Source organism: Oryctolagus cuniculus, chromosome 7 (assembly GCF_964237555.1).
Source record: "Oryctolagus cuniculus chromosome 7, mOryCun1.1, whole genome shotgun sequence".
NCBI classification, from domain to species: Eukaryota; Metazoa; Chordata; class Mammalia; order Lagomorpha; family Leporidae; genus Oryctolagus; species Oryctolagus cuniculus.
This window is the reverse complement of record NC_091438.1, coordinates 61,914,100-61,939,588: the sequence shown is the minus strand read 5'-3', so window position 1 is coordinate 61,939,588 and position 25,489 is coordinate 61,914,100. Positions and strand designations below refer to the sequence as shown.

The 25,489-nt window shown below is 41.8% G+C and overlaps 1 protein-coding gene across 6 annotated transcripts in view; it reads right to left on the bottom strand.

Annotated features, from left to right (window-relative positions):
• The window catches only part of LOC100344331 (mitochondrial adenyl nucleotide antiporter SLC25A24), a 91,846-nt gene that overhangs the window by 32,653 nt on the left and 33,704 nt on the right, over positions 1-25,489 (bottom strand). For 2 of the 6 annotated variants that reach the window (XM_051856215.2, XM_051856216.2), the window contains 2 exons: positions 12,949-13,075; positions 11,923-12,010 (listed from right to left, as the gene is read on the bottom strand). In XM_051856215.2, coding sequence (XP_051712175.1) covers positions 11,923-12,010; positions 12,949-12,988 — 128 coding nt within the window. In that variant the 5' untranslated portion in view covers positions 12,989-13,075. Of the gene's footprint in view, positions 1-11,922; positions 12,011-12,948; positions 13,076-16,228; positions 16,515-25,489 lie in introns of those variants that run through there. The other 4 variants (XM_051856213.2, XM_051856212.2, XM_008265588.3 and 1 more) reach the window with 4 other exon arrangements.

Below are 25,489 nucleotides of genomic sequence, written 5' to 3'. Positions count from 1 at the left end.
GCTCCATGAGAGCAAGGATTTTTACCTATTCCCTTCACTAATGCAAACCTAGCATGTAGATGCATGCGAGGCATATAGTAAACACCAGTGAATATTAGTTAGCAACTGAGTAAGCTTCCTTCTACCACTTTCATCCTCACCACCTGTACTCTAAACTCAGAGGATGAAATGTTAACTTTTATCTGATGACTCTCCCTCTTCAGCTGTAGATGCCATCCTCATGGACTCAATCAGCTCTCTTCTCTCTACAACATATCCACACACCTTTACTAATAGCTAATTATTCTCAACTCTTTCTCATCTTTAAAACTTAAAAACACGAAAATTTGATGTTTTATTTGTGCCTTCCTTCTTATCTAAATTTCCCAAATCAGTAAGCCAGTTACAGTCCCCACATGCTCACATCCTACACAGTCAACAGCTCTGTGCAATCTGACTTGACTCTTCACCATACTTCTGAAACTGCTTTTACTAAGATCACCAAAATCTCCCATATTTCATAGCCAATGAATATTTTTCAATACTTTCATTGGTCTTTTTGGTTAAAAGAAAAAAATCTAAATAAATGAAGATATAAAATGTTCATGGAAGAGAAGATCTAACATTTATACCAATTCTCCTAATTAACCTATAAATTCAATAATTGTAATTTAAATTCTATAAAGAGTGTGTTTGGGGATGTGTATATGTGTAGGCATGTGTGTGAAAATGAAGAAACACAGGGCTGGCATTGTGGCGCATCAGGTTAAGCCTCGGCCTATGACAACAGCATCCCATATCAGAGTGCTAGTTCAAGTCCCAGCTGTCCCACCATAATCCCTGCTAATGTGCCTGGGAAAGCAGCAGAATACCTGGGTCCATGCCATCCATGTGGGAGATATGGTTGGAGTTCTAACTCCTAGCTTCAGCCTAGCTCAGTCCTGGCCATTACAGCTATTTTGGGGAGTTAAACCAGTGAATGCAAGATATCTCTCTCTCTCTGACACTCTGCTTTTCAAAAAATAAGTATTTTTAATATTATATTAAAGAGAAAGTAATATAAATATTTTAAAAAGAAAATGAAGAGGGGCCGGTGCTGTGGCACAGCAGGTTAAAGACCTGGCCTGAAGTGCCGGCATCCCATATGGGCGCCGGTTCTAGTCCTGGCTGCTTCTCTTCTGATCCAGCTCTCTGCTATGGCCTGGAAAGGCAGTAGAAGATGGCCCAAGTCCTTGGGCCCCAGAAGAAGCTTGAGACCCAGAAGAAGCTCCTGGCTTCGGATCGGTGCAGCTCCAGCCATTGCGGCCATCTGAGTGAACCAGCAGATAGAAGACCTCTCTCTGTCTCTACCTCTCTCTATAACTCTGACTTTCAAATAAATAAAATAAATCTTTAAAAAAAATAAAAAGAAGAAACAGAAGATATCAAGATGTATTATAAAGTGATAGTAACTAAGACATGTATTTTCATGTATAATAGACAACAACTAGTGTAACAGAAAAAAAAACCAGAAATACATGCATACACAGATGTAAATTTAATATATGACAGAAGTAACTTGAAATCTGTGGGAGAAGGATAGGCTAGTCAACCAATTGTGATAGAACAACAAATTATATAGAAAAAATGAACTTGGATCCCCATTCCACACCATACACAAAATCAATTACAAATGAAAATTTTTTAGAAATGTGAAATACAAGAAGGTTTAAACTGTATCTTTACTAGGTATATTCCAAGGTAAGGAATTATTTTCATGCTATCAAAAGCACAACCATAAAATATAAAATATACAAACATAACTACATTAAAATCAAAATTTTCTGCACAAGGAAAATCTTTTTAAAAACTTTTAAATAAGCAACAAGCTGGGAAAAGACATTTGCAGTGTATATCACCATAGAGTTAATATTCAGATAAAAAAAAAAACAAGCCATTAAGAAAAAGACAATGAGATGGATATTTGACCTACCCATCAAGATAAGTACATTCCTTATCAGAGTACCTGAGTTCAATACCCAACTCTAGCTTCTGATTCCGTCTCCCTACTCATGCAGACCCTGGGAGACAGCAGTAGCAGCTCAGGTAATTGGGTTCCTGCCAACCCTGTGGGAGACCTGAATTTCTTTTTTTTTTTAACTTTTATTTAATGAATATAAATTTCAAAAGTACGACTTATGGATTACAATGGCTTCCCCCCCATACCGTCCCTCCCACCCACAACCCTCCCCTTTCCCACTCCCTCTCCCCTTCCATTCACATCAAGATTCATTTTCGATTATCTTAATATACAGAAGATCAGCTTAGTATACATCAAGTAAGGGTTTCAACAGTTTGCTCCCACACAGGAACTTAAAGTGAAAAATAATAGATGATTTTTTTTAAATGATGATGAAATCAGATCAGACCTATTGTCATGTTTAATCCCAGTGAGAGTCAAGTTGGGAATTGATAATTTCTTTTTTTTTTTTTACAGAAGATCAGTTTAGTATGCATTAAGTAAAGATTTCAACAGTTTGCACCCCCATAGAAACACAAAGTGAAATATATTGTTTGAGTACTCGTTATAGCATTAAATCTCAATGCACAGCACATTAAGGACAGAGATCCTACATGAGGAGTAAGTGCACAGTGACTCCTGTTGTTGACTTTACCAATTGACACTCCTGTCTATGGCATCAGTAATCTCCCTATGCACCAGTCATGAGTTTCCAAGGCTATGGAAGCCCCTTGAGTTCTCCGACTCTTATCTTGTTTAGACAAGGTCATAGTCAAAGTGGAGGTTCTCTCCTCCCTTCAGAGAAAGGTACCTCCTTCTTTGAAGACCTGTTCTTCCCACTGGGATCTCACTCACAGAGATCTTTTGCCAGAGTGTCTTGGCTTTCCATGCCTGAAATACTCTCATGGGCTTTTCAGCCAGATCCGAATGCCTTTAGGGCTGATTCTGAGGCCAGAGTGCTATTTAGGACATCTGCCATTCTATGAGTCTGCTGAGTATCTCACTTCCCATGTTGGATCACTCTCCCCTTTATTTATTCTATCGGTTAGTGTTAGCACGTACTAGACTTGTTTATGTGCTCCCTTTGACTCTTAGTCCTTTCATTATGATCAATTGTGAACTGAAATTGATCACTTGGAATAGTGAGATGGCATTGGTACATGCCACCTTGATGGGATTGAATTGGAATCCCCTGGTATGTTTCTAACTCTACCATTTGGGGCAAGTCAGCTTGAGCATGTCCCAAATTATACATTTCTTCCCTCTCTTATTCTCACTCTTATGTTTAACAGGGATCACATTTCAGTTAATTTTCAACACTTAAGAATAACTGTGTATTAATTACAGAATTAAACCAGTCATATTAAGTAGAACAGACAAAAAAACTACTAAGAGGGATAATGTATTAAGTTGTTCATTCACAGTCAGGGCTATGCTGATCAAGTCACCGTTTCCCATAGTGTCCATTTCACTTCAACAGGTTTCCTTTTTGGTGTTCAGTCAGTTGTCACCGATCAGGGAGAACATATGGAATTTGTCCCTTTGGGACTGGCTTATTTCACTCAGCATGATGTGTTCCAGATTCCTCCATTTTGTTGCAAATGACTGGATTTCATTGTTTCTTACTGCAGTATAGTATTCTAAAGAGTACATATCCCATAATTTCTTTATCCAGTCTACCGTTGATGGGCATTTAGGTTGGTTCCAGGTCTTGGCTATTGTGAATTGAGCTGCAATAAACATTAGGGTGCAGACCACTTTTTTGTTTGCCAATTTAAATTCCTTTGGGTAAATTCCAAGGAGTGGGATGGCTGGGTCGAACAGTAGGGTTATCTTCAGGTTTCTGAGGAATCTCCATACTGACTTCCATAGTGGCTTGACCAGTTTGCATTCCCACCAACAGTGGGTTAGTGTCCCTTTTTCCCCACATCCTCGCCAGCATCTGTTGTTGGTAGATTTCTGCATGTGAGCCATTCTAACCGGGGTGAGGTGAAACCTCATTGTGGTTTTGATTTGCATTTCCCTGATTGCTAATGACCTTGAACATTTTTTCATGTGCCTGTTGGCCATTTGGATGTCCTCTTTTGAAAAATGTCTATTGAGGTCCTTGGCCCATCTCTTAAGTGGGTTGTTGGTTTTGTTTTTGTGGAGTTTCTTGATCTCTTTGTAGATTCTGGTTATTAACCCTTTATCTGTTGCATAGTTTGCAAATATTTTTTCCCATTCTGTTGGTTGTCTCTTCACTCTCCTGACTGTTTCTTTTGCAGTACAGAAACTTCTCAATTTGATGCAATCCCAATAGTTGATTTTGGCTTTGACTGCCTGTACCTCCCGGGTCTTTTCCAGAAATTCTTTGCCTGTGCCAATATCTTGAAGGGTTTCTCCAATGTTCTCTAGTAACTTGATGGTGTCAGGTCGTAGATTTAGGTCTTTAATCCATGTTGAGTGGATTTTTGTGTAAGGTGTAAGGTAGGGGTCTTGCTTCATGATTCTGCACGTGGGAATCCAATTTTCCCAGCACCATTTATTGAATAGACTGTCCTTGCTCCAGGAATTATTTTTAGATCCTTGATCAAATATAAGTTGGCTGTAGATGTTTGGGTTGATTTCTGGTGTTTCAATTCTGTTCCATTGGTCTATCCATCTGTTTCTGTACCAGTACCATGATGTTTTGATTACAACTGCCCTGTAGTATGTCCTGAAATCTGGTATTGTGATGCCTCCGGCTTTGTTTTTGTTGTACAAGATTGCTTTAGCTATTCAAGGTCTCTTGTGCCTCCATATAAATTTCAGCACCATTTTTTCCAGATCTGCGAAGAAGGTCTTCGGTATCTTGATTGGTATTGCATTGAATGTATAAATTGCTTTTGGGAGAATGGACATTTTGATGATATTGATTCTTCCAATCCATGACCATGGAAGATTTTTCCATTTCTTGGTATCCTCTTCTATTTCTTTCTTTAAGGTTTTGTAATTTTCATCGTAGAGATCTTTTTTTTTTTTTTTTTTTTGACAGGCAGAGTGGACAGTGAGAGAGACAGAGAGAAAGGTCTTCCTTTGCCGTTGGTTCACCCTCCAATGGCCGCCGCGGCTGGCGCGCTGCAGCCAGCGCACCGCGCTGATCCGATGGCAGGAGCCAGGAGCCAGGTGCTTTTCCTGGTCTCCCATGGGGTGCAGGGCCCAAGCACCTGGGCCATCCTCCACTGCACTCCCTGGCCACAGCAGTTGGCTGGCCTGGAAGAGGGGCAACCGGGACAGAATCCTGCGCCCCGACCGGGACTAGAACCCGGTGTGCCGGCGCCGCTAGGCAGAGGATTAGCCTAGTGAGCCGCAGCGCCGGCCCGTAGAGATCTTTAACGTCTTTGGTTAAGTTTATTCCAAGGTATTTGATTGTTTTTGTAGCTATTGTGAATGGTATTGATCTTAGAAGTTCTTCCTCAGCCATGGCATTGTCTGTGTATACAAAGGCTGTTGATTTTTGTGCATTGATTTTATACCCTGCTACTTTGCCAAACTCTTCTATGAGTTCCAATAGTCTCTTAGTAGAGTTCTTTGGGTCCCCTAAATAAAGAATCATGTCATCTGCAAAAAGGGATAGTTTGAGTTCTTCCTTCCCAATTTGTATCCCTTTAATTTCTTTTTCTTGCCTAATAGCTCTGGCTAGAACCTCCAGAACTATATTGAATAGCAGTGGTGAGAGTGGACATCCCTGTCTGGTACCAGATCTCAGTGGAAATGCTTCCAACTTTTCCCCATTAAATAGGATGTTGGCTGTGGGTTTTTCATAGATTGCTTTGATTGTATTGAGGAATGTTCCTTCCAAACCCAGTTTGCTTAGAGTTTTCATCATGAACGGGTGTTGAATCTTATCGAATGCTTTCTCTGCATCTATTGAGATAATCATATGGTTTTTCTTCAGCAGTCTGTTAATGTGGTGTATCATATTGATTGTCTTGCACACATTAAACCATCCCTGCATACCAGGGATAAATCCCACTTGGTCTGGGTGGATGATCTTTCTGATGTGTTGTTGCATTCTATTGGCGAGAATTTTATTGAGGATTTTTGCATCTATGTTCATCAGGGATATTGGTCTGTAATTCTCTTTCAGTGCTGCATCTTTTTCCGGCTTAGGAATTAAGGTGATGCTGGCTTCATAGAAAGAATTTGGGAGGATTCCCTCTTCTTCGATTGTTCTGAATAGTTTGAGAAGAATTGGAGTCAGTTCTTCTTTAAATGTCTGGTAGAATTCAGCAGTGAATCCATCTGGTCCTGGGCTTTTCTTTGTTGGGAGGGCCTTTATTACTGTTTCAATTTCTGTCTCAGTTATGGGTCTGTTTAGGTTTTCGATGTCTTCCTGGTTCAATTTAGGTAGGTTGCATGTGTCCAGGAATCTATCCATTTCTGATAGGTTTCCCTGTTTGCTGGCATACAAGTCCTTGTAGTAATTTCTGATGATTCTTTTTATTTCTGTGGTGTCTGTTGTTACATTTCCTTTTTCATCTCTGATTTTATTGATTTGGGTCTTTTCTCTTCTTTTTTTAGTTAGTTGGGCCAATGGGGTGTCAATTTTGTTTATTTTTTCAAAAAACCAGCTCCTCGTTTGGCTGATTTTTTGTAATGTTTTCTTGATTCAATCCTGTTGATTTCTTCTCTGATTTTAATTATTTCTCTTCTCCTACTAGATTTGGGTCTGGTTTGCTGTAGGTTTTCTAGATCCTTGAGGTGAATTGAAAGCTCATCTATTTGGTGCCTTTCCAATTTCTTGATGTAGGCACCTATTGATATAAACTTTCCTCTTAACACTGCTTTTGCTGCGTCCCATAAGTTTTGGTATGTTGTGTTGTTATCCTCATTTACTTCCAGAAAATTTTTGATTTCTCTTTTAATTTCTTCTATGACCCATTGTTCATTCAGGAGCATGTTGTTCAATCTCCATGTGTTTGCGTATGCTCTAGGGATTCCTGAGTTGCTAATTTCCAACTTCATTCCTTTATGGTCTGAGAAGCTGCATGGTATGATTCTAATTCTTTTGAATTTGCTGAGACTTGCTTTATGGCCTAGTATGTGGTCAATCCTAGAGAAGGTTCCATGTACTGCTGAGAAGAATGTAAAATCTTTAGCTGTAGGATTGAAAGTTCTGTATATATCTGTTAGATCCATTTCGGCTATAGTGTCGTTTAAATCTACTGTATCCTTGTTGATCTTCTGTCCTATTGATCTGTCTATTTCTGAGAGTGGAGTATTGAAGTCCCCCAGTACTACTGTATTGGGGTCTAAGTCTCCCTTTAAGTCCGTTAACAAATCTTTTAGATAAACTGGTGCCCTGTAGTTTGGTGCATATACATTGATAATTGTTATATCTTCTTGTTGTATTGATCCCTTAATCATTATATAGTGCCCCTCTTTGTCTCTCTTAACAGTTTTTGTGGTAAAGTTTATGTTGTCCGATATTAAGATGGCTACGCCCACTCTTTTTTCATTTCTGTTGGCATGGTATATCTTTTTCCAGCCTTTCACTTTCAGTCTGTATGGATCTTTGTTGGAAAGATGTGTTTCTTGTAAGCAGCAAATAGATGGGTTTTGTTCCGTAACCCAATCAGCCAATCGGTGTCTTTTAACTGGACAGTTCAGGCCATTCACGTTCAATGTGACTAATGAAAAGTGGTAACTTTGCCCTGCCATTTGCCAAAGATAAGTTCTAATATATGCTTTGAATTCCCTGTGATCTTTTGCTGTGAGGTTTCCTTCCTTTATCTTCTTTCATATTGATGACCGTGTTTCTGTGTGTAACACATCTTTAAGCATCTTTTGCAGGGCTGGACGAGTGGCAACAAATTCTTTCAATTTCTGTTTGCTATGGAAAGTCTTTATTTCACCTTCATTCACAAATGATAGCATTGCAGGATATAATATTCTGGGCTGGCAGTTTTTCTCTCTTAGTACCTGGGCTATATCTCGCCATTCCCTCCTAGCTTGTAGGGTTTCTGATGAGAAGTCAGCTGTGAGTCTGATAGGAGATCCTCTGAGAGTAATCTGACGTTTCTCTCTTGAACATTTTAGAATCTTTTCTTTATGTTTCACTGTGGAGAGTTTAATTACAACGTGTCGTGGTGAGGATCTCTTTTGGTCGTGTTTATTAGGGGTTCTGTGGGCTTCCTGTACTAGGATTTCTCTGTCCTTCTCCAAACCTGGGAAATTTTCTGCTAATATCTCACTAAAAAGGCCTTCTAATACTTTCTCCCTCTCCATGCCTTCAGGAACTCCTAGAACCCAAATGTTGGGTTTTTTAATAGTATCCTGAAGATTCCTGACAATATGTTTTAGATTTCTAATTTCCTCTTCTTTTCTTTGGTCTGACTGTATCCTTTCCTGTTCTCTGTCTTCTAAGTCCGATATTCTCTCTTCTGCTTCACCCATTCTGTTTGTAAGGCTCTCTATTGTGTTTTTCATTTGATCTATTGAATTCTTCACTTCAGTCACTTTCACAGTTTCCTGTTGTACTAGTTGTTTCGTTTCATTTTGATTCCTCCTTAATATTTCATTTTCATGAGAGAGATTTTCTATCTTGTCCATTAAGGATTTCTATAGTTCAAGAATTTGTTTTTGAGAACTTCTTAATGTTCTTATCAAATTTTGAGATCTGCTTCTTGCATTTCTTCTATGTCATCATCTTCATAATCTTGAATTGGGGTGTCTTTTTCATTTGAGGGCATCATGGTGACTTCCTTGTTTTTATTACCTCGGTTTTTGCGTTTGTTATTTGGCATATTGGAGATATTTGGTTTCTTCACTGTGGTGCTTTTTCTTGTTATACTATGACTCTAGATTAAGTGGACTATCTGTTTTTGATGGAGCCTTAGGGCTTGAGATGGGTGTGGCCTGAGAGCTCTGTTTGGTGTGCCAAAGGTGACACTCCCAGGTTAGGCGTGGTAAATCTCTCTCTCTCTCTTTCTTTTTTTTGATTCAAAAGGGAAGTAATTCCACACAGCTGAATGAAGTTGGAGGTAGTTAGCAGGCAAATGATATACCCACAGGAGCCAGAGATCGGAAGCTCTTTCCCAAGGACCACACAGGGAATCTGTTCGGCCCTCAGAGTGGGCTCAAATTCTCCTTCAGTCTCCCACTGAGTTGCCAAAGTTACGGAATTGTAGCGTCTCTGGAGAGTGCTCACGTGAATTCCGTGAGTTCTCTCCCCCACCATCTCTTTTTTCACAGTCTCAGTTCAGTAGCACCACAAATTTACTAGGTCCTAATCTCCTGTTAATTCGCCCCGCCCAGAGTCAGGTTTTTCTGCTAGGCTCAGGGCCAGTGCAGACCTGAGGTCACTCTGCTTATGACGTGTGTCCAAGATGGCGCCTGCTCTTTGTCTTGCTCGCCCTTGAGAGGTGAGCGGAGAGAGAGAAACCCGTGTCCGTACCAGTCACCTTTTTTTTTCTCTCTCTCTCTCTTTCAGTTAGCCTGGTGAACTTCCCCCCCTCCCCCCGGGGGTCGTTCCCTCTAGTCTCCTCTCTCCACTTGCCTGCCGGTGTCTCGGGCTATTGAGGTTCGGCTCACCTCGCGTTCCAGCGCTGGTGTGTTGAGTCTGCCGCTGGTGTCCCGAACTGTGGGCTCCTACGCTCTCCACGCAGGTCCGCTGTGAATCACGTGTTCCGGAAGAGTTTCTTCTGCTGTTTCCTCCCCTACTCTTCCTTGAACCTGCAGTATCTCCACTTTTATTAAACTATCTCTCCCCGGACTATCAGTGTGCTCCCTTCCTATTCCGCCATCTTGCCTCCTCTCCGGGAGACCTGAATTTCTTCCAAGCTTGGGAATTTCAGCCCAGCCCAGCCCCAGATGTTACAGGCATCTGGGAAGTGAGCCAGCAGATGGGAGCTCTCTCTTGCCTGTCTTGCTCTCTCTGTGTCTCTCTGTCTCTCAAACAAAAATTTAAAAAAGAAGACAACCAATCTAGTTGATAAATATGCAAAAGGTATGAACAGCTAATTCACAAAAAAATAAATATCCAAATGGCCACTGAATACATGCAGAAATATTCAGTCTTGCTAGTAATGATAAACATAATTAATTACATTAAAATAAATTAAAGATTTATGACCTTATATTTGGAAAATTTTAAAATATTGGAAAATCACTGTATCAAGTGTTGGGTTGGGAATACATTTCTGGCAGGAATCTAAACAAGTACAACAACTTTGATGAGCAATTTGGAATATCTCATTAAAGTTAAATGTGTTCATGCCCCATATCCAAACAACTCCATTACAAGTAACGTAAGAGACACAGGAGAAGTACACAAGAATTATTCATTACAATACTGTTTTCTATTAGCAACAAAACAAAAATTTTTTAAAACCCTAAACAATAATCATCAAGAAAATTCATAAGTGAATCACATTAAATTTATAAAATAGAACCAATACAGTGACTAAAATGATTGAAGTAGAGTTATGTGCATTGACATCAACAGCAACAAACTTCCCAAGTGGGAGGATTAGAAAATAGTGATCAAAAAATATGTATGCATTATATCACAACTTAAAGTCTTAAAACATGAGAAACAGTATCACATATTTTAAGAATACAAACATAATAACACATATACACATATAAAAATCTGTATGGGCATAAGAAGTTCAGGGAAGTGGTTACTTCTCAAAGGAAGGAAATGGGTTTAGAGACAAACAGTGAAAACATTAACTGTAATGTTTTATTTATTTTTTAAAATTTAATAAAATATGGTAAAATGTTAAATACAACAAATCCAACAATGAATATGGTTATTTGTTATATTATTCCCTTTATGGTCTGTATATGCTCCTGTATGAAGTTATTCTTAACAAGTTAGCCTCATCCCAGAAATGCTTTCTGTTAGGAAATCTATTCTTCTAATTAATTATATAAACAGATCAAATAGCAGAAGTGCAGTACAGTTCAATAGAGTTCAGCATTCTCTCCTGGTCACACTTTGTTGTTCTATATATTCCTGTTTTATTTTAAAGATCTATTTATTTATTTGAAAGTCACAGTTACACAGAAAGAAGAGTGGCAGAGAGAGAGAGCTCTTCCATCTGATGGTTCACTCCCTAATTGGCCTCAATGGCCAGAGCTGTGCCGATCCAAAGCCAGGAGCCAGGAGCCTCCTCCGGGTCTCCCATGCAGGTACAGGGGCCCAAGGACTTGGGCCATCTTCTACTGCTTTCCCAGGCCATAGCAGAGAGCTGGATCAGAAGTGGAGCAGCCGGGTTTCGAACCTGTGCCTATATGGGATGCCGGCACTTCAGGCCAGGGTGTTAACCCACTGAGCCACAGCGCCGGCCCCTCTATATATTCCTATCATAATCCTTGCCACATTGCAACTGCCTTCTCACTGTGTATACACACATATACACACACACATACTCTCTCTCTCTCTCTCTCTCTCTCTCTCAATCTCTTTCTCCCCCTCACTCGCTCGTTCTCTCTGTCTCAATAAGGGTAGGGACCAGGACTGTTCCCTTGCACCCTCACTGGCTAGCACATGCCTAGCTACAAGGGTTAATCAATATCTGATTGATATACACTTGATTGGTTTGTTGATTGGTTGATTGGTTTGTTGACTAATACAAAAGTATATAATCTTACACAAAGCAGTAAATATATGCACTAAAATGTTATCAACGGGTTAACTTTGGGAAATGTATTATGGTGAGCCTAGGCAAGCTATATTTAACTCTACTATTTGAAATGAGGGACACAATAGATTTTTGGTTCTAAAGTCTTTTGAGGATTAAATGAGCTAACATATGTAAACTTCTGAGAAGAGTGTTCATGGACAGATGTCCAATAAGTATAAGCTATTAGTCACACTTTTCTAAAATTCCCAGCTATCACTTTTATTATTAAAAAGGATTTAAAGTAAATAAAAATAATTTTTGGATGTAAACACATATATGAGAACTAACCTTTCAATAATCTTCTGTGCCTCTTTTACAGAAATATTTACACCTATAACCTTGAGAGCATCAACAATTTCTGAAGTATCAATCACTCCTTCAAAGGAATAAAGAAAAGGACAATCAGCTGGAAAGTTTGAAAACACACAGAATCAAATAAGATTTAGCACATTATAACAGCACATTCCACAAGTCATAAGTATCCCAATTATTTCTCCTATTTGCCAAAATATCACAAAGAGCTAGAAGAATCCACATGCTGTTTCTCATATCAATAATAATACCATCCTTGAACATGGCTTCAATTGTTCTGTCCCCCTTCCTTTCCTTGTTGTTATATTCCATGCCTAATTATCCCTCTGATGGCTTCCAAGTCATTTATTGCCATCACCACAGTCCCATTTTAGTCCAGATGCCAATCCCTGCTCCATGTAAATCTGATAGTATTACTCCTATTGAAAAATCATCAGTATCTTCCCACCCCATTTCCCTCTAGGATCCAGTATAGAATCTTGCCTGTGCCTGCCTCTCCAGCCCCATCTGCTAGCCCTCTCCTGGCTCTGGGCTTTCGCCTTCACCTGCCTTCCTCCGGGCTCTCAGATATGACTTGCTCTCCTGGGTGGCCACAGCCTCCCGAAGAGCCACCTCCTCATCCTGGAACACTCTTCCCCACTCTTTACTTAGCTTTCACTCATCTCATGTGCTACAGCTTTGTCACCAATGTCCAGATGTAGACTGTGCTCATGCAAAAACTTTATCAAAATGTTCTAACTATCCCTCAGACTCTCAGCTGAAAAGCATATTGTTCAAAAGGTACAGCCTTTTTTGCTGGTGGCTTTTATTTTTGAAGGATACTTGCTAATTAAATGCCAACATTTAAAATTATCCCTTAGAAGAAATAACAGCAAAACCAGTAACAGGATTAAATAAGTGAGGTTTCTATCACCTTTCAAAGCCAAGTATCTAAAAATAAACCTTTACCAAAACATAGTTTATTCTTGGATAAACAAGTTTGCCAACTGTATAGAAACATACCGTCTTCATTGGTGTCCAAACTGGTAAAAGCCATCTTCATTTTTTGTTCACGATCTCTAAGGTACTGCACAAATGCACAAAAGTTCAGCAGTTTACGCGTGTCAATATTAACGGAATTTAAAATTACCTACAAGATAGAAAAAGGTGATATTAGAGACATAGGTTCAGGCAAAGTAAATTACAAATTGCAGCATTTAAACAGTTCTACATTTATTTCACGTAAATTGAATATTGTGACATAAATTATTGGTATCTTAGTTTTATAGTACTTTCTAACACTACATAGAATTTGTGACTGGCCTGGCACCGCGGCTCACTAGGCTAATCCTCCACCTTGCGGCGCCGGCACACCAGGTTCTAGTCCCGGTCGGGGATGCTGGATTCTGTTCCAGTTGCCCCTCTTCCAGGCCAGCTCTCTGTTCTGGCCCGGGAGTGCAATGGAGGATGGCCCAAGTACTTGGGCCCTGCACCCTATGGGAGACCAGGAGAAGCACCTGACTCCTGCCATCAGATCAGCGTGGTGCGCCGGCTGCAGCACGCCGCCCACGGCGGCCATTGGAGGGTGAACCAACGGCAAAGGAAGACCTTTCTCTCTGTCTCTCTCTCTCTCACTGTCCACTCTGCCTGTCAAAAAAAAATAAAAATAAAAATAAAAAAAAGAATTTGTGAGTATTAGAACTTTAAATTACAACAGAGATTGATAGTCTGCTCTTCCACACAAGAAATATACATTTATTTCTTCATTCACACAGTAATGTGTAAGGTAATACTCTGACTGAGCCATTGTCCCTGCCCTCAAGCTTATAGGCTCACAAGGAAAACAGAGAAGTAAACACATATGTAAGCAAGTAAGTGCAATAATGTGCCAAAGCCACTACGATAGAAAAGCATTTGAGGGAATAAAACTGTGAGTGGCAAGTTCTGAAAGAGGGAAAGAGATGAAGGAAATATTCATAGAACAGGTGGCTCAAGTTGAATATTAAAAAATGAATAGTTCAAGCTGTCATGCCTAATGGTTAAGATGCCAGTTAAGAGGCTTGCAGCCCACATCGTAGTGCCTGGGAGTTTTGGTTTCTGGCTTCTTGACTCCAGCTTCCATCAGTGTAGACCCTGAGAGGCAGCAGTGATGGCTCAAGTAATCGGGTGCCTGCACCCTTGAGGGAGACCTGAATTGCATCCTTGGCTCCCCGCTTCAACCCTGGCCCAGTCCTATTTGTTGCACGCATTTGGGGAGTTCATGAACCAGCAGATGGGATCCATCGGACATATACTGACATAAGGGACCAGGTAATTGTCCTTGCACTGTAGCATGTTTAGCAGCTGTTACTCACTAAAGGCCAGATTCTCACATACACAAACATACCATCAAGACCATCAAAAATGTCAAAAAATGCCACTGTCCCTAAGGGAAAAATCAATGCTGGTTGAGAACCACTGGGATGGATGTACAGAAGATGTAGCTGACTCTGGGCAGCCAGAAGAACCAGAGGACCCAGCATGTTACTAGAAGAGAAAAGAAATTAAGATTGTAGGGCTACAGCACCAATTGCTTTCTAATTCAGTGTAATGCAAAGGGAATGCAGCAAAAACTCTTAGACATACACATGGTATTCCAGTGAAAACAATGCACATTGTAGATAATAAAGACTGCCATCAGTGCTTTGGGAGGCCTTAGGGAACATATCAGCAATTTCCCCAATAAAAATGTGATATAGCACGATCCACAGAATGTAGTAATCCACCAACTTTTCTGATTATTTGCTAAATGTAGGTTTTTCTGGACTCAGATATTTGCCTTCACATCTATTATTTAATCCCAGCCTGCCAGAAAAAAAAAAACAAAACTCACTAAAATTACTTATTTTCACATTCTGAATTTAATTCGGTCTCTGCACAAGCAAAAGATTTCAGGGCCAGCATTCTGGCACAGGGGGTTAAGTTGCCACTTGTCAGGCCAGCATCCCATATCGGCACATGGGTTCAAGTCCTGGCTGCTCTGCCCCTGCTCAGGCTTCCTGCTAATGTGCCTGGGAAAACATCAGAAGAAGGCAGGAGTGTGTGGTCCCCTGGCACACGTGTGAAAGACCAGGATGGAGTTCCTGGCTCCTGGCTTTGGCCAGGCCCAGACCTAGCTGCAGCAAGCATTTGAGGAGTGAACCTGTGGATATCTCTCCCTCTCTCTCTGTCACTCTGCCTTTTAAGTAAATAAACAAGCAAATAAATTTATAAGATTTACTTATTCATTTGAAAGTCAGAATTACAAAGAGAGAGAGAGAGAGATCTTCCATCTGTTGGTTCACTCCCCAGATGGCTGCAACAGCCAGGGCTGGGCCAGGCAGAAACCAAGAGCAAGGAACTTCTTCCAGGTCTCCCACATGAGTTAGCAGGAGCCTAAGCAATCAGGCCATCTTTAGCTGCTATTCCCAGGCCATTAGCAGGGAGTTGGGTCAGAAGTGGGGCAGTCCAGTCTCAAACTGGCGCCTATACTGTATGCCAGCATTGCAGGCTTTGCCCACGATGTCACAACCTGGGGCCCCAAATAAATATCTTTTAAAAGAAAAAAATATTTCTACTGAAACTTACTATCCCATTTTACAGGTCCCTCTGTCCCCTTTTCAAACACATACACTCACATCACACTCTCATGCTGCTGCTCAGTCTTAGGTCTCTTAGCTTCTCTGCTTTTTTTTCTCTTTTTTATTTTTCTGCTTTTTTTTTAGTGGGTCAACGAGGTAAAATGTAAAGCTGTAGAAATGAGAGTCTTTTGAAAATATAACAGTAATTATATGGTCATTTGTCAGGCTTAATGACATTGCTCTACCATAGTGTATCATTTAACATTATAGGTTAAAGTGAACATACGGGGTTGTAATTCATTTGTTAGGATCAGAGCATGGCCCTCTCCTGGCATCCATTCAAGGTCAAGTGCCCATGGGAAAGCCCCGGAAGGGCATGCTGCACCGCGAGGCTAGAGCCTGTCCAAGCTGGTAGGCCACATTTCCCAAGGGCACAGCCATGGAGAGAGCTCCAGACGGGTCCTCACTGGCCACCAAGCAGTGCCCTCAGAGGCTGTCAACAAGACGTTTACGGATCTGTGTTACGGTTGCAGTAACATAACCATGGCGGGTTCCCAAGACTGGGGTCCCTCTTAAGCAAGAGGGCCCAGTTGTCCCATGTGTTACACCGCAGCAGCGCTCTAAAAGGAAGCCACCATGGGGAAAGCACTCGAAAGTGCAGCCCTTTGGGACTCCTGTCCCATCCTGCCTGGCCCGCAGTTCACCTGCTCTTCCTGGCCCAGAGAGACGCCCATGGCTTCCAGTCCCTCCTGCAGTTCCATGATGTCCACCAACCCATCGCCGTGGTGGTCCAGCTTCTGGAACAAATCTTCAAACAAACGGTCGGACTGGTATTCCTGAGCGGCCGCGGTGGGCCTGAAGAAGCTCCAGGCCTGGCGCAGCATGGTCCCTGAGCGCCTGGAGCCTGAAGAAGCCGCGGAACCTCAGGCGCAGGCCGAGCGGCAGCCACGGAGCACGCGCATAGCGAAGGCCAAGCTTGGCGCTTAGCAACCGCAGAGCTCCGCGCGTGGCAACCGTCCGCCCCAGGCGCGTGGCTGGGCGCCGCAGGTCGGAGCCCGCCTCTGGGAAGCGTCCGCCTGCGTGTCCCCCAACCCCATGGGCCAGTTTGCCCTGTCTGCTTGGCGGGAAACCGCTTCTTTTTTTTTTTTTTTTTTTGGTTAGTATTCGGCTAAAGATTCCCCAACAGTACAGTCTTAATTCGAAGTCCCATGGTGACGAATTTTGACGCTTTTTTTCAGTTGCGCTTGATATGGATTAAGCCTCCCGATGGTCTTCCTGGGCCAAGGAAGACAATTACCTGGTCCCTTATGTCCCTTCATGAGACAAGGCCAAGGTCTCCTCGCTTGTTCTCATGGAGTTGTGGAAATCCAAACCCCTTAGGAGCCAAGGGGGGAATATATTAGGGCTTCACTTTATGTTTATAAAATAAGAGAAATAAGCTTGCTGATGCTTAACATGAACTGACAATTGCATGGATATGTCATATTCGTATGTAAATAAATGTACACAAACGGAAGGCAGATGAACAAAGGAATGGAGCCCATGGCTCTTGCGGAATGGAAGTGATTAGCTGGCCAGCAGGCTAGATGGTAGATTTAGTGGGAAATGTGGGAGTCTGTCAGCAGCGACAGCAACAAGAACCACAAGAAGCACTGCCAGAGAGAAGACCAATCACCAGGGATCAGCTGACACCAACCAGCACACTCTAAGGATCTGAGCCAGGCCAATGTGCCCCTTTGGCCCAAAGCCTCAGAGGTCACAGGTAAATCATGTCCTTCCCCCACCCTGATGCTCCCTTAGGGAGAAAATTAGTGGGCAAACAGTTTTTATCGCAGAGGAAGTAACATTTTTTAAAGGACTAATTCAGTTAGCCGTCTAAGCTTTAAGACATATATGGTTAACTTTTCTTTTTGCCATTATCCAACAGGCAGGGCATAGGAGAAAGACAAGTTTAGGCAAATGAAGTACATTTTGTATACATGTCTGAACTTGAATACACACTGGAAATGTAGGAGCCTCTGTCCTGTTAGTATTATTTTTGACATTTTAAATCCTCTCCCTGTGAAGGATATTGCTAAATATTTCCTTATAATCTCTGCCAGCTGGAACAAAAAGGGATGGCAAAGTGGGGATGCGTGTTGTGCTGCATCAGGTTAAGCCACCACTTGGAACATCCATCTGCCATACTGGAATGCAGGTCCCTGTTTTGGCACCTCTGCTTCCCACTTACTGCTAATGCACCTGGGAAGGCAGCAGATGATGGTCCAAGTACGAGGGTCCCTGCCACCCACATAGGAGACCCAGATGGAGTTCCTGACTTCTGGCTTTGGCTTAACCCAGCCTTGGCTGTTTCAGTATTTTGGTAAGTGAGCCAGCAGATGGATGTTCTATCTATAACTCTTCCTCTCCCTCTGTCACTCTACCTTTCAAATAAATAAATCTTTCAAAACAAAAAAGGATGGTGGAACAGGACAAAAAGAGCTGTCATTCTTGAGAACATCACTGAACCAAGAACCAATTCTGGATTCAACTTCCACTGGCCTTCTTTGGACAGGAGACAAATTCAGCCTCTGCTATTTAAGATATTTGTATTGAATATTCTCTCACAGTTGAAAGTATCATAACTAATAGATCGTAATTCATGGGATAATTATAAATTGAGGTGAGTGCAATTTCCTTACATTTCACTGTCTAATTGTCAGTATACTATGTCAGTATACATAGCAGGGAACCTAATGTATTGGTAATGAGGAAAGGCCTATCTGAAGTTTAGGTGATAATTAAGCTAAGATCTAAAAGATAGGCTAGCATTGGCCAAACAGCAGGAAAAATGGCACTGCATGGACTTTTAAAGTACTTTTTTTTTTGGCCGGCGCCGCAGCTCACTTGGCTAATCCTCCACCTACAGCGCTGGCACACCGGGTTCTAGTCCCAGTTGGGGCACCGGATTCTGTCCTGGTTGCTCCTCTTCCAGTCCAGCTCTCTGCCGTGGCCTGGGAAGGCAGTGGAGGATGGCCCAAGTCCTTGGGCCCTGCACCAGCATGGGAGACCAGGAGGAAGCACCTGGCTCCTGCCTTCAGATCGGCACAGCGCACCAGAGATCTCCTATCTACTGGTTCATTCTTCAAATGATCATAGCAGCTTGGGCTGAGCCAAGCTGAAGCCGGGAGCTGGGAACTCAATCCAGTTCTGCCACATGGGTAGCAGGAACCCAATTGCTTGAGCCATCACCTCTGCCTCCCAGGATCCACATTAGCAGAAATCGGAATTAGGAGCAGGACAGTACTCAAATCCAGGTGCTCCCATATGGAATATATGCATTTTAACTGGTATCTTATAGCCAGCAGGCCATAAACCTGTCTTTCCTTGTACTTTTCTTTTTAAGATTTTTTTTTTTTTGACAGGCAGAGCTATAAACAGAGAGAGGGAAGGACAGAGAGAAAGGTCTTCCAGCTGCTTAGTTCACTCCCCAAATGGCCGCAACAGCCAGAGCTGAGCTGATCTGAATCCAGGAGCCAGGAGCTTCTCCAGGGTCTTCCACGTAGGTTCAGGGGCCCAAGCACTTGGGCCATTTCTGACTGATTTACCAGATCATAAGCAGAAAGCTGGATCAGAAGAGGAACATCTGGGATACAAACCAAACCAGTACCCATATGGGATGCCAGTGCCACAGGCAGAGGCTTAGCCTACTATGCCGCAGCACCAGCCCCTCTCCTTGTACTTTTAATATGCCTGAGAAGAAAAAGAAATTGGAAAATCAAGAACCAAAGGACACTAAAGTGACCAGAAAATAACGAACAACAGAAAGAGTGGTACAAGCTGAGATTAGACATGCAGACAGGGATCAAATCATGCATAGCACCATAGGCCATATGAAAGATCCTAGATTTTTTCAAGAGCAATATAAAAGTATATTAGTCAGGACTAACAAAGTTATGCTGCAATAACAAACAACCACCAAATCTCAGTGGCCTATGGGGCAAATATTTCATTCAGACCTGTGTCCATCATAGGTCAGTAGTCCGCTCTGCACCTGGCATTTCTTTTCTTTACTCTAGAGCCAATGCAGCCACTATCTGGAACACTGCTGGTGGCCATGGCAGAAGAAGGGTGAGCTGGAGAAGCACGCTGCACTCTGAAAGCTTCTGCCTGTGGGTGCACACACGATTTCTGTGCACATTTCCTTACCCAAAGCAAGTGACATGCCCTCCTGACCACATGTCCTCCCACAAGGAAGGACACTGAGTACTGCTGAATGATATGGCTGCTATGCCAGGAACCATTTAAGAATTTGGGGCAGCAGAACAACATGATTTAATTCACAATGCGAGAAATCCCTCTAGCTACTGTGTGGAGGCTGGAAGAAAAGGCAAGAACTGGTGTGAGGAGACCAGTTAGATTCATGAGGTGATCAGCCTGAACTGGAGTGGTGGTAGTGGAGAGACAGAACCAGACAGATCATGTGTCTTAAAGGTAGAAATCAAAGAACTTTGTAGGGGCTGGCGCTGTGGCTTAGCGGGTAAAGCTGCCATTTGCAGTGCCAGCATCCCATATGGGTGCCAGTTCGAGTCCTGGGTGCTCCATTTCCGATCCAGCTCTCTGCTATGGCCTGAGAAAGCAGTAGAAGATGGCCTAAGTCCTTGGGCCCCTGCACCCGTGTGGGAGACCCAGAAGAAGCGCCAGGCTTCTGGCTTCAGATTAGCCCAGTTCCAGCTATTGCAGCCATTTGGGGAGTGAACCAGAGGATGGTCGAAGACCTCTCTGTTTCTCTCTCTCTCTCTCTCACTCTGTCCTTCAAATAAATAAAATTAATCTTAAAAAAAAAAAAAAACTTAGTGAAAGATTGGATGAAAGGAGAGAATGGAACCAAAAATAACTTTGAGGTTTCAGGTATGAATGAGACACCACTGTAGATGGAGTTGCCAGTCTGGGATGGAGGGGATAGACTGGGGGTAGGACCAAGGGTTCAGTTTTAGACATGCTAAGTTTGAGATGCCTGTGAGTCAGGCAAGTAGTCAATCTGCATGCACAGCTCAGGAAAGAGGTCTGAGCTGGAAATAGATGTGCAAGTCATTGGTATACACATAGCTCTTAAAGCTCCAGGAGAGAAAAAGTCCACTTCAAGCAGAGAAAGAAGAGGCCTCTAGAAGAAGCTCTGAAGCACTCTGAAAGGCAGATGCCACTTTGAGGCAAACAGCGAACATAGTGCAGTGGGTAAGAGCCCAACCTAAACTCAGGCTTCCTGGACTAAACAACCTTGGAAAAGCCACATCAGTTCTCTGGCTTCACTTTTCTCAGGAGTGCCAGTTTTTTCTGAACTGTGTGTTATGAGGATTAAGTAGGAAAAAATACTCACACAGGGCCTGGCATATAAAAATAATTTCATATATCAAAGTTACTGTTATTTTTACTCAAGGAGACCAAGAAAGAGCTACCAAAGAAATAGGAAAAAACTGAAAAGTGTATTATTAAAGAAATCATGAGAAGGCAATTTTTAGAATGTATTAACTTTTTTTTTTTTTTTTTGACAGGCAGAGTGGACAGTGAGAGAGAGAGACAGAGAGAAAGGTCTTCCTTTGCCGTTGGTTCACCCTCCAATGGCCGCCGCGGCCGGCGCGCTGCGGCCGGCGCACCGCGCTGATCCGATGGCAGGAGCCAGGTACTTCTCCTGGTCTCCCATGGGGTGCAGGGCCCAAGCACCTGGGCCATCCTCCACTGCACTCCCGGGCCATAGCAGAGAGCTGGCCTGGAAGAGGGGCAACCGGGACAGAATCCGGCACCCTGACTGGGACTACAACCCGGTGTGCCGGCGCCGCAAGGTGGAGGATTAGCCTAGTGAGCTGCGGCGCCAGCCGAGTGTATGAACTTTTAATATGCCAAATGATACTAAAAAATTGAGTACAAGAAAAAGCTGAATAGTGTATTTTGGATTATCAACATTTTTGATGAATTGAGGAGTGAGGAACTAATTAAAGACTGAACAGGTTCTCACCTCAAACGCACATAAAAATAAATTCCAAGTGAAGACCTACATGTAAAATGTGAAATCCTAAAACGTTATGAAACAAAACCTAATACATTTGTGAACTTAGTGTAGAAAAGGAGTTCCAAACTAAGACATTAAACAAAAAAATAAACAAACATCAAAGGCCTAGCCCATAAAATACAAATTTGTTAAAATCAAAAACATGCAAAGTACATCATTAAAAAGGTGAAAAAGAAAATCCACAGATAGGACAAAAAGACAATTCTTACAACCAACAAAAGCTAGTATTCAGAAAGTATAAGGAATCTGAAAAATAAGAAAAGAGATAAATGAGCTCCTTGACCCTCCTTTCTATCTTCACTCCCACTTAGATTCAATGATCCATCACCGTAACCAAAACCTTAGATGCTCTGTTCTCCCTGTGCCCCCTTTCATGTCTCTTACTCATTAGGCAAAATCATAACCTGTTTTCAGGTTCAACTTTCCACATTCTCCGCAACTTCAACCCAAAGGCTAATTACAGCTCTAGTCACCCCTCCTCTAATGGAATGGAAAAACAGGCGCAAATTCTGTTGAATATCTGTAGATATGATGGAAAAAATGGTCCCATTCAATGACTTTATTTCTTCAGTGAAGAACGAAGCACTGTGGTGAAGGAATAAGGATGTAAGGATGTGAGGCAAGGGCCGGCATTGTGATGTAGTGGGTAGGGCCTCCGCCTGCAGTGCCATAATCCCATGGGGGCACAGGTGCAAATCCCGCTGCTCAATTTCCGATCCAGCTCCCTGCTGATGTGCCTAGGAAAGCAGTGGAATATGATCTACCCAAGTACTTGGGCCCCTGCACCCACCTGAGGAGACCTGAATGAAGCTCCTGCCTCCTGCTATGGCTGTTGAGGCCATCTAGGGAGTAAACCAGCAAACGGAAGATTTCACTCTGTCTCTCCCTCTCTCTCGGTAACTCTGACTTTCAAATGAATAAATGAATCTTTTAAAAAAATTGAGGCAGAGTCATAAAGACAGACTGTGAAGGCCAGAAGTCTAAAGAGATTAGATGAAGAAGAGCATCATTATTGTAGAGAATAGAAAGGCTGCAACAGAAGAGAAACTGGGTAAGATTTTGGGCCCTGAGAGTACCAATCTGTGTTGTTAATTTATAGGATGTTAGTTTGTGAAATTTATACATCGTGTAGCTAAGAATTGGGCACACAGGGGTGGATGTCTAGCACAGTGGTTAAGATGCTGCTTGAGGAGATTGTGTTGTGGCACAACCGATTAAGCTGGCATATGAGCACCAGTTCTAGTCCCATCTGCTCCACTTCCAAACAGGCTCCCTGCTAATGCTCCTGGGAAAGCAGGGAAAGATGGTCCCAGCCCCTTCAAATAAAATTTTAAAATTAATGAATTTTTTAAAAAGTCTTACATAGCTGTAATGCACCATTACATCAGCAGCTTCCATCAGATTTACCAATATATCAAGCTTTATCCTGCTACAGCAAGCAGTTATTCTAGTCTACAGCCCCCAGAGACTCTAAACCTATTTATTCCACTTAGTGCATGCAGGTTATGGGTGATGGCGCAGTGAGACAGAAGGAGCCAGGATCCTGATGACTATGGAAACTTGATGTCAGCCCTTCCTTGACTGTATAGGTTTATGTGTAACAGAAACAAACTCGAAAATAAATTCAGACCTTAAGCCACTGCTTTTTCAGTTTCTGCCATCCCGTAATTGAACCTGGTTCTAACCAATAAAAATTCCCAGTTAATAATGTATAACTATTCAGAATAATGGATAACCATAAAAATATCCATGGTAAACTATAATCAAAATGACTAGGAATATAGTGCTTGAAATTTCTAATTATATTTAAGTTAGAATATTTTTTGAAGTTAGGATTTTAGAGCCCAGTGTTGTATCATAGCAGGTAAAGCTGCCACCCACAATGCCAACATCCCACATGGGTGCCAGTTTGTGACCCAGTTGCTCTATTTCTGATCAAGCTCCCTGCTGATGGCTGGGAAAAGCAGCAGGAGATGGCTCAAGTGCTTGGGACCCTGTTAGCCACTTGGGAGACCTGGAAGAAGCTCCTGGCTTCTGGTTTTCATTTGCTGGTTCAGGGAGTGAACCAGTAGGTGAAAGATCTATCTCTCTGTTTCCCTCTCTATCTGTAACTCAGATAGATAGATAGATCTGTTGAAAAAATAAAGTTGGGATTCTATATATGAAATTAAAATATTAGAAATGCTTACTTTACTTTAACTCCATGTAGTAATAATTGTGAAATATAGAACTTCGTAAAAATAACAAATGAAGAAATAAACAATTGCAAACAGTGCCTCAACATGACATTCATCCAACCTGTATTAAGATCACGCACTTGGCTAAGCAGTATGCAGGCCACTAGGGATGTGAAGAGAAAGTAGAGTCTCTAATTAACAAACAGATTTTATAAATTTAGCAAATAGGCAAAAAAAAAAAAAAAAGCCTCTTAGCTTTTAGAGAAGACACTTCAGTGGAGAAAAAGGCTAAATGCAATTTGACTACTGATCAGTAGAGGGCGAAAGAACATCAGAACGACTGCTTAAGAACAGTTCTGTGGACCTGATGTTAGCATTTTTCTATAAACATAATTCATTCAGCAAGTGTATTTCCACAGATGCACTGACATATTTAGCTGTGAATATACAAAGTGCATAAATCCATGCTGAATAACATATACTCATGATTTGGAAGATATAAGGTGAAAAAATAATTTGCATATATTCCTATTTTACTCATTCTTTGTTACATTTTTTTTCTTTCTGTGACAGTATCCTGAAAGCTCATTAAGCAAGAAAATACATTTCGTAGGGGCAGATATTTGGTGCATCAATTAAGCCACCATTTGTTATGGTCAAATCTCATATCAGAGTGCCTGGGTTCCAGTCCTGTCTCCACTTCTAATTCCAGCTTCCTACTAATGCACACCCTGGAAGGCAGTGGTGATAGTTCAAGTAGCTAGTACCCTTGCAGGAGACCAGGATTAAGTTTCTGGCTCCTGGCTTCAGCCTGGACCAACCCTAGATGCTTAAGGCATTTGAAGAGTGAGCCAGCAGCTGATAATTCATTCATTCATTCTCTCTCTCTCTGACATAATTAATTTAAATAAAAAAATTTGCATTAGCAGGAAGCTGAATTGGAAGTCATTTTACCAGGCCTGGATTAGAAGCAGCACAGCAGAGACTCAAACCAGGCACTCCCAAATGTGATACAGGGGTCCCAAGCTGGGCCAGATGCTCACTCCCATATTCATGTTTTTCTATCTTGCTGTGTTGTACAGGGGTTTGAGATGTCTTACAATAAAACACACTTTGTATGCAATTTGCACAACATAAAATGGATGCTGTTCATGGTCAGGAAATAAAGTAGACTTTTTATTAACCCTATAGAATTAGAGATTCAGTAATTAAGGAAGGTAGAGTAAAATCCTTACTGTAAGTGAAGTCCAAAAAGTTCTATCACATAAAATTTATGGTCACATTATTGCAGGGCTAAAACAAACCTTTTCAATTAGTGGTACATCTAATGTGTGTTTTAATTTATTTGTCTTTATTTATGATCTGTATTAAGAATAAGCCAATTATTACTTATACTGAATTGAAAAAGCCCTGAATAATCACAAAGTAATCATTTCCTGGCTCTTCACCTTGCAGAAGATAAGGCCTTTACCTAGTTCCCATTTGAGAATTGCAACAAGATGAAGGAGGGGAGCCATTGCCAAATTCACATTGTCTCAGAGACATTGTCACAGTTTGAAGATAGCCAAGATGAGAGAATGCTAAAATACAAATAATAAAAGGAAACACCGTCAGTTGCGCAAGTCTCATTATCAAAAAGGATATACATTGTCTCCTTGGGCAAAACTAAGTTTTTTGTAGCATTGAGTTGATTGAAATATATCTTGCTGAATGATGAAAGGAGAAGACAAAGTCCTTTTAAA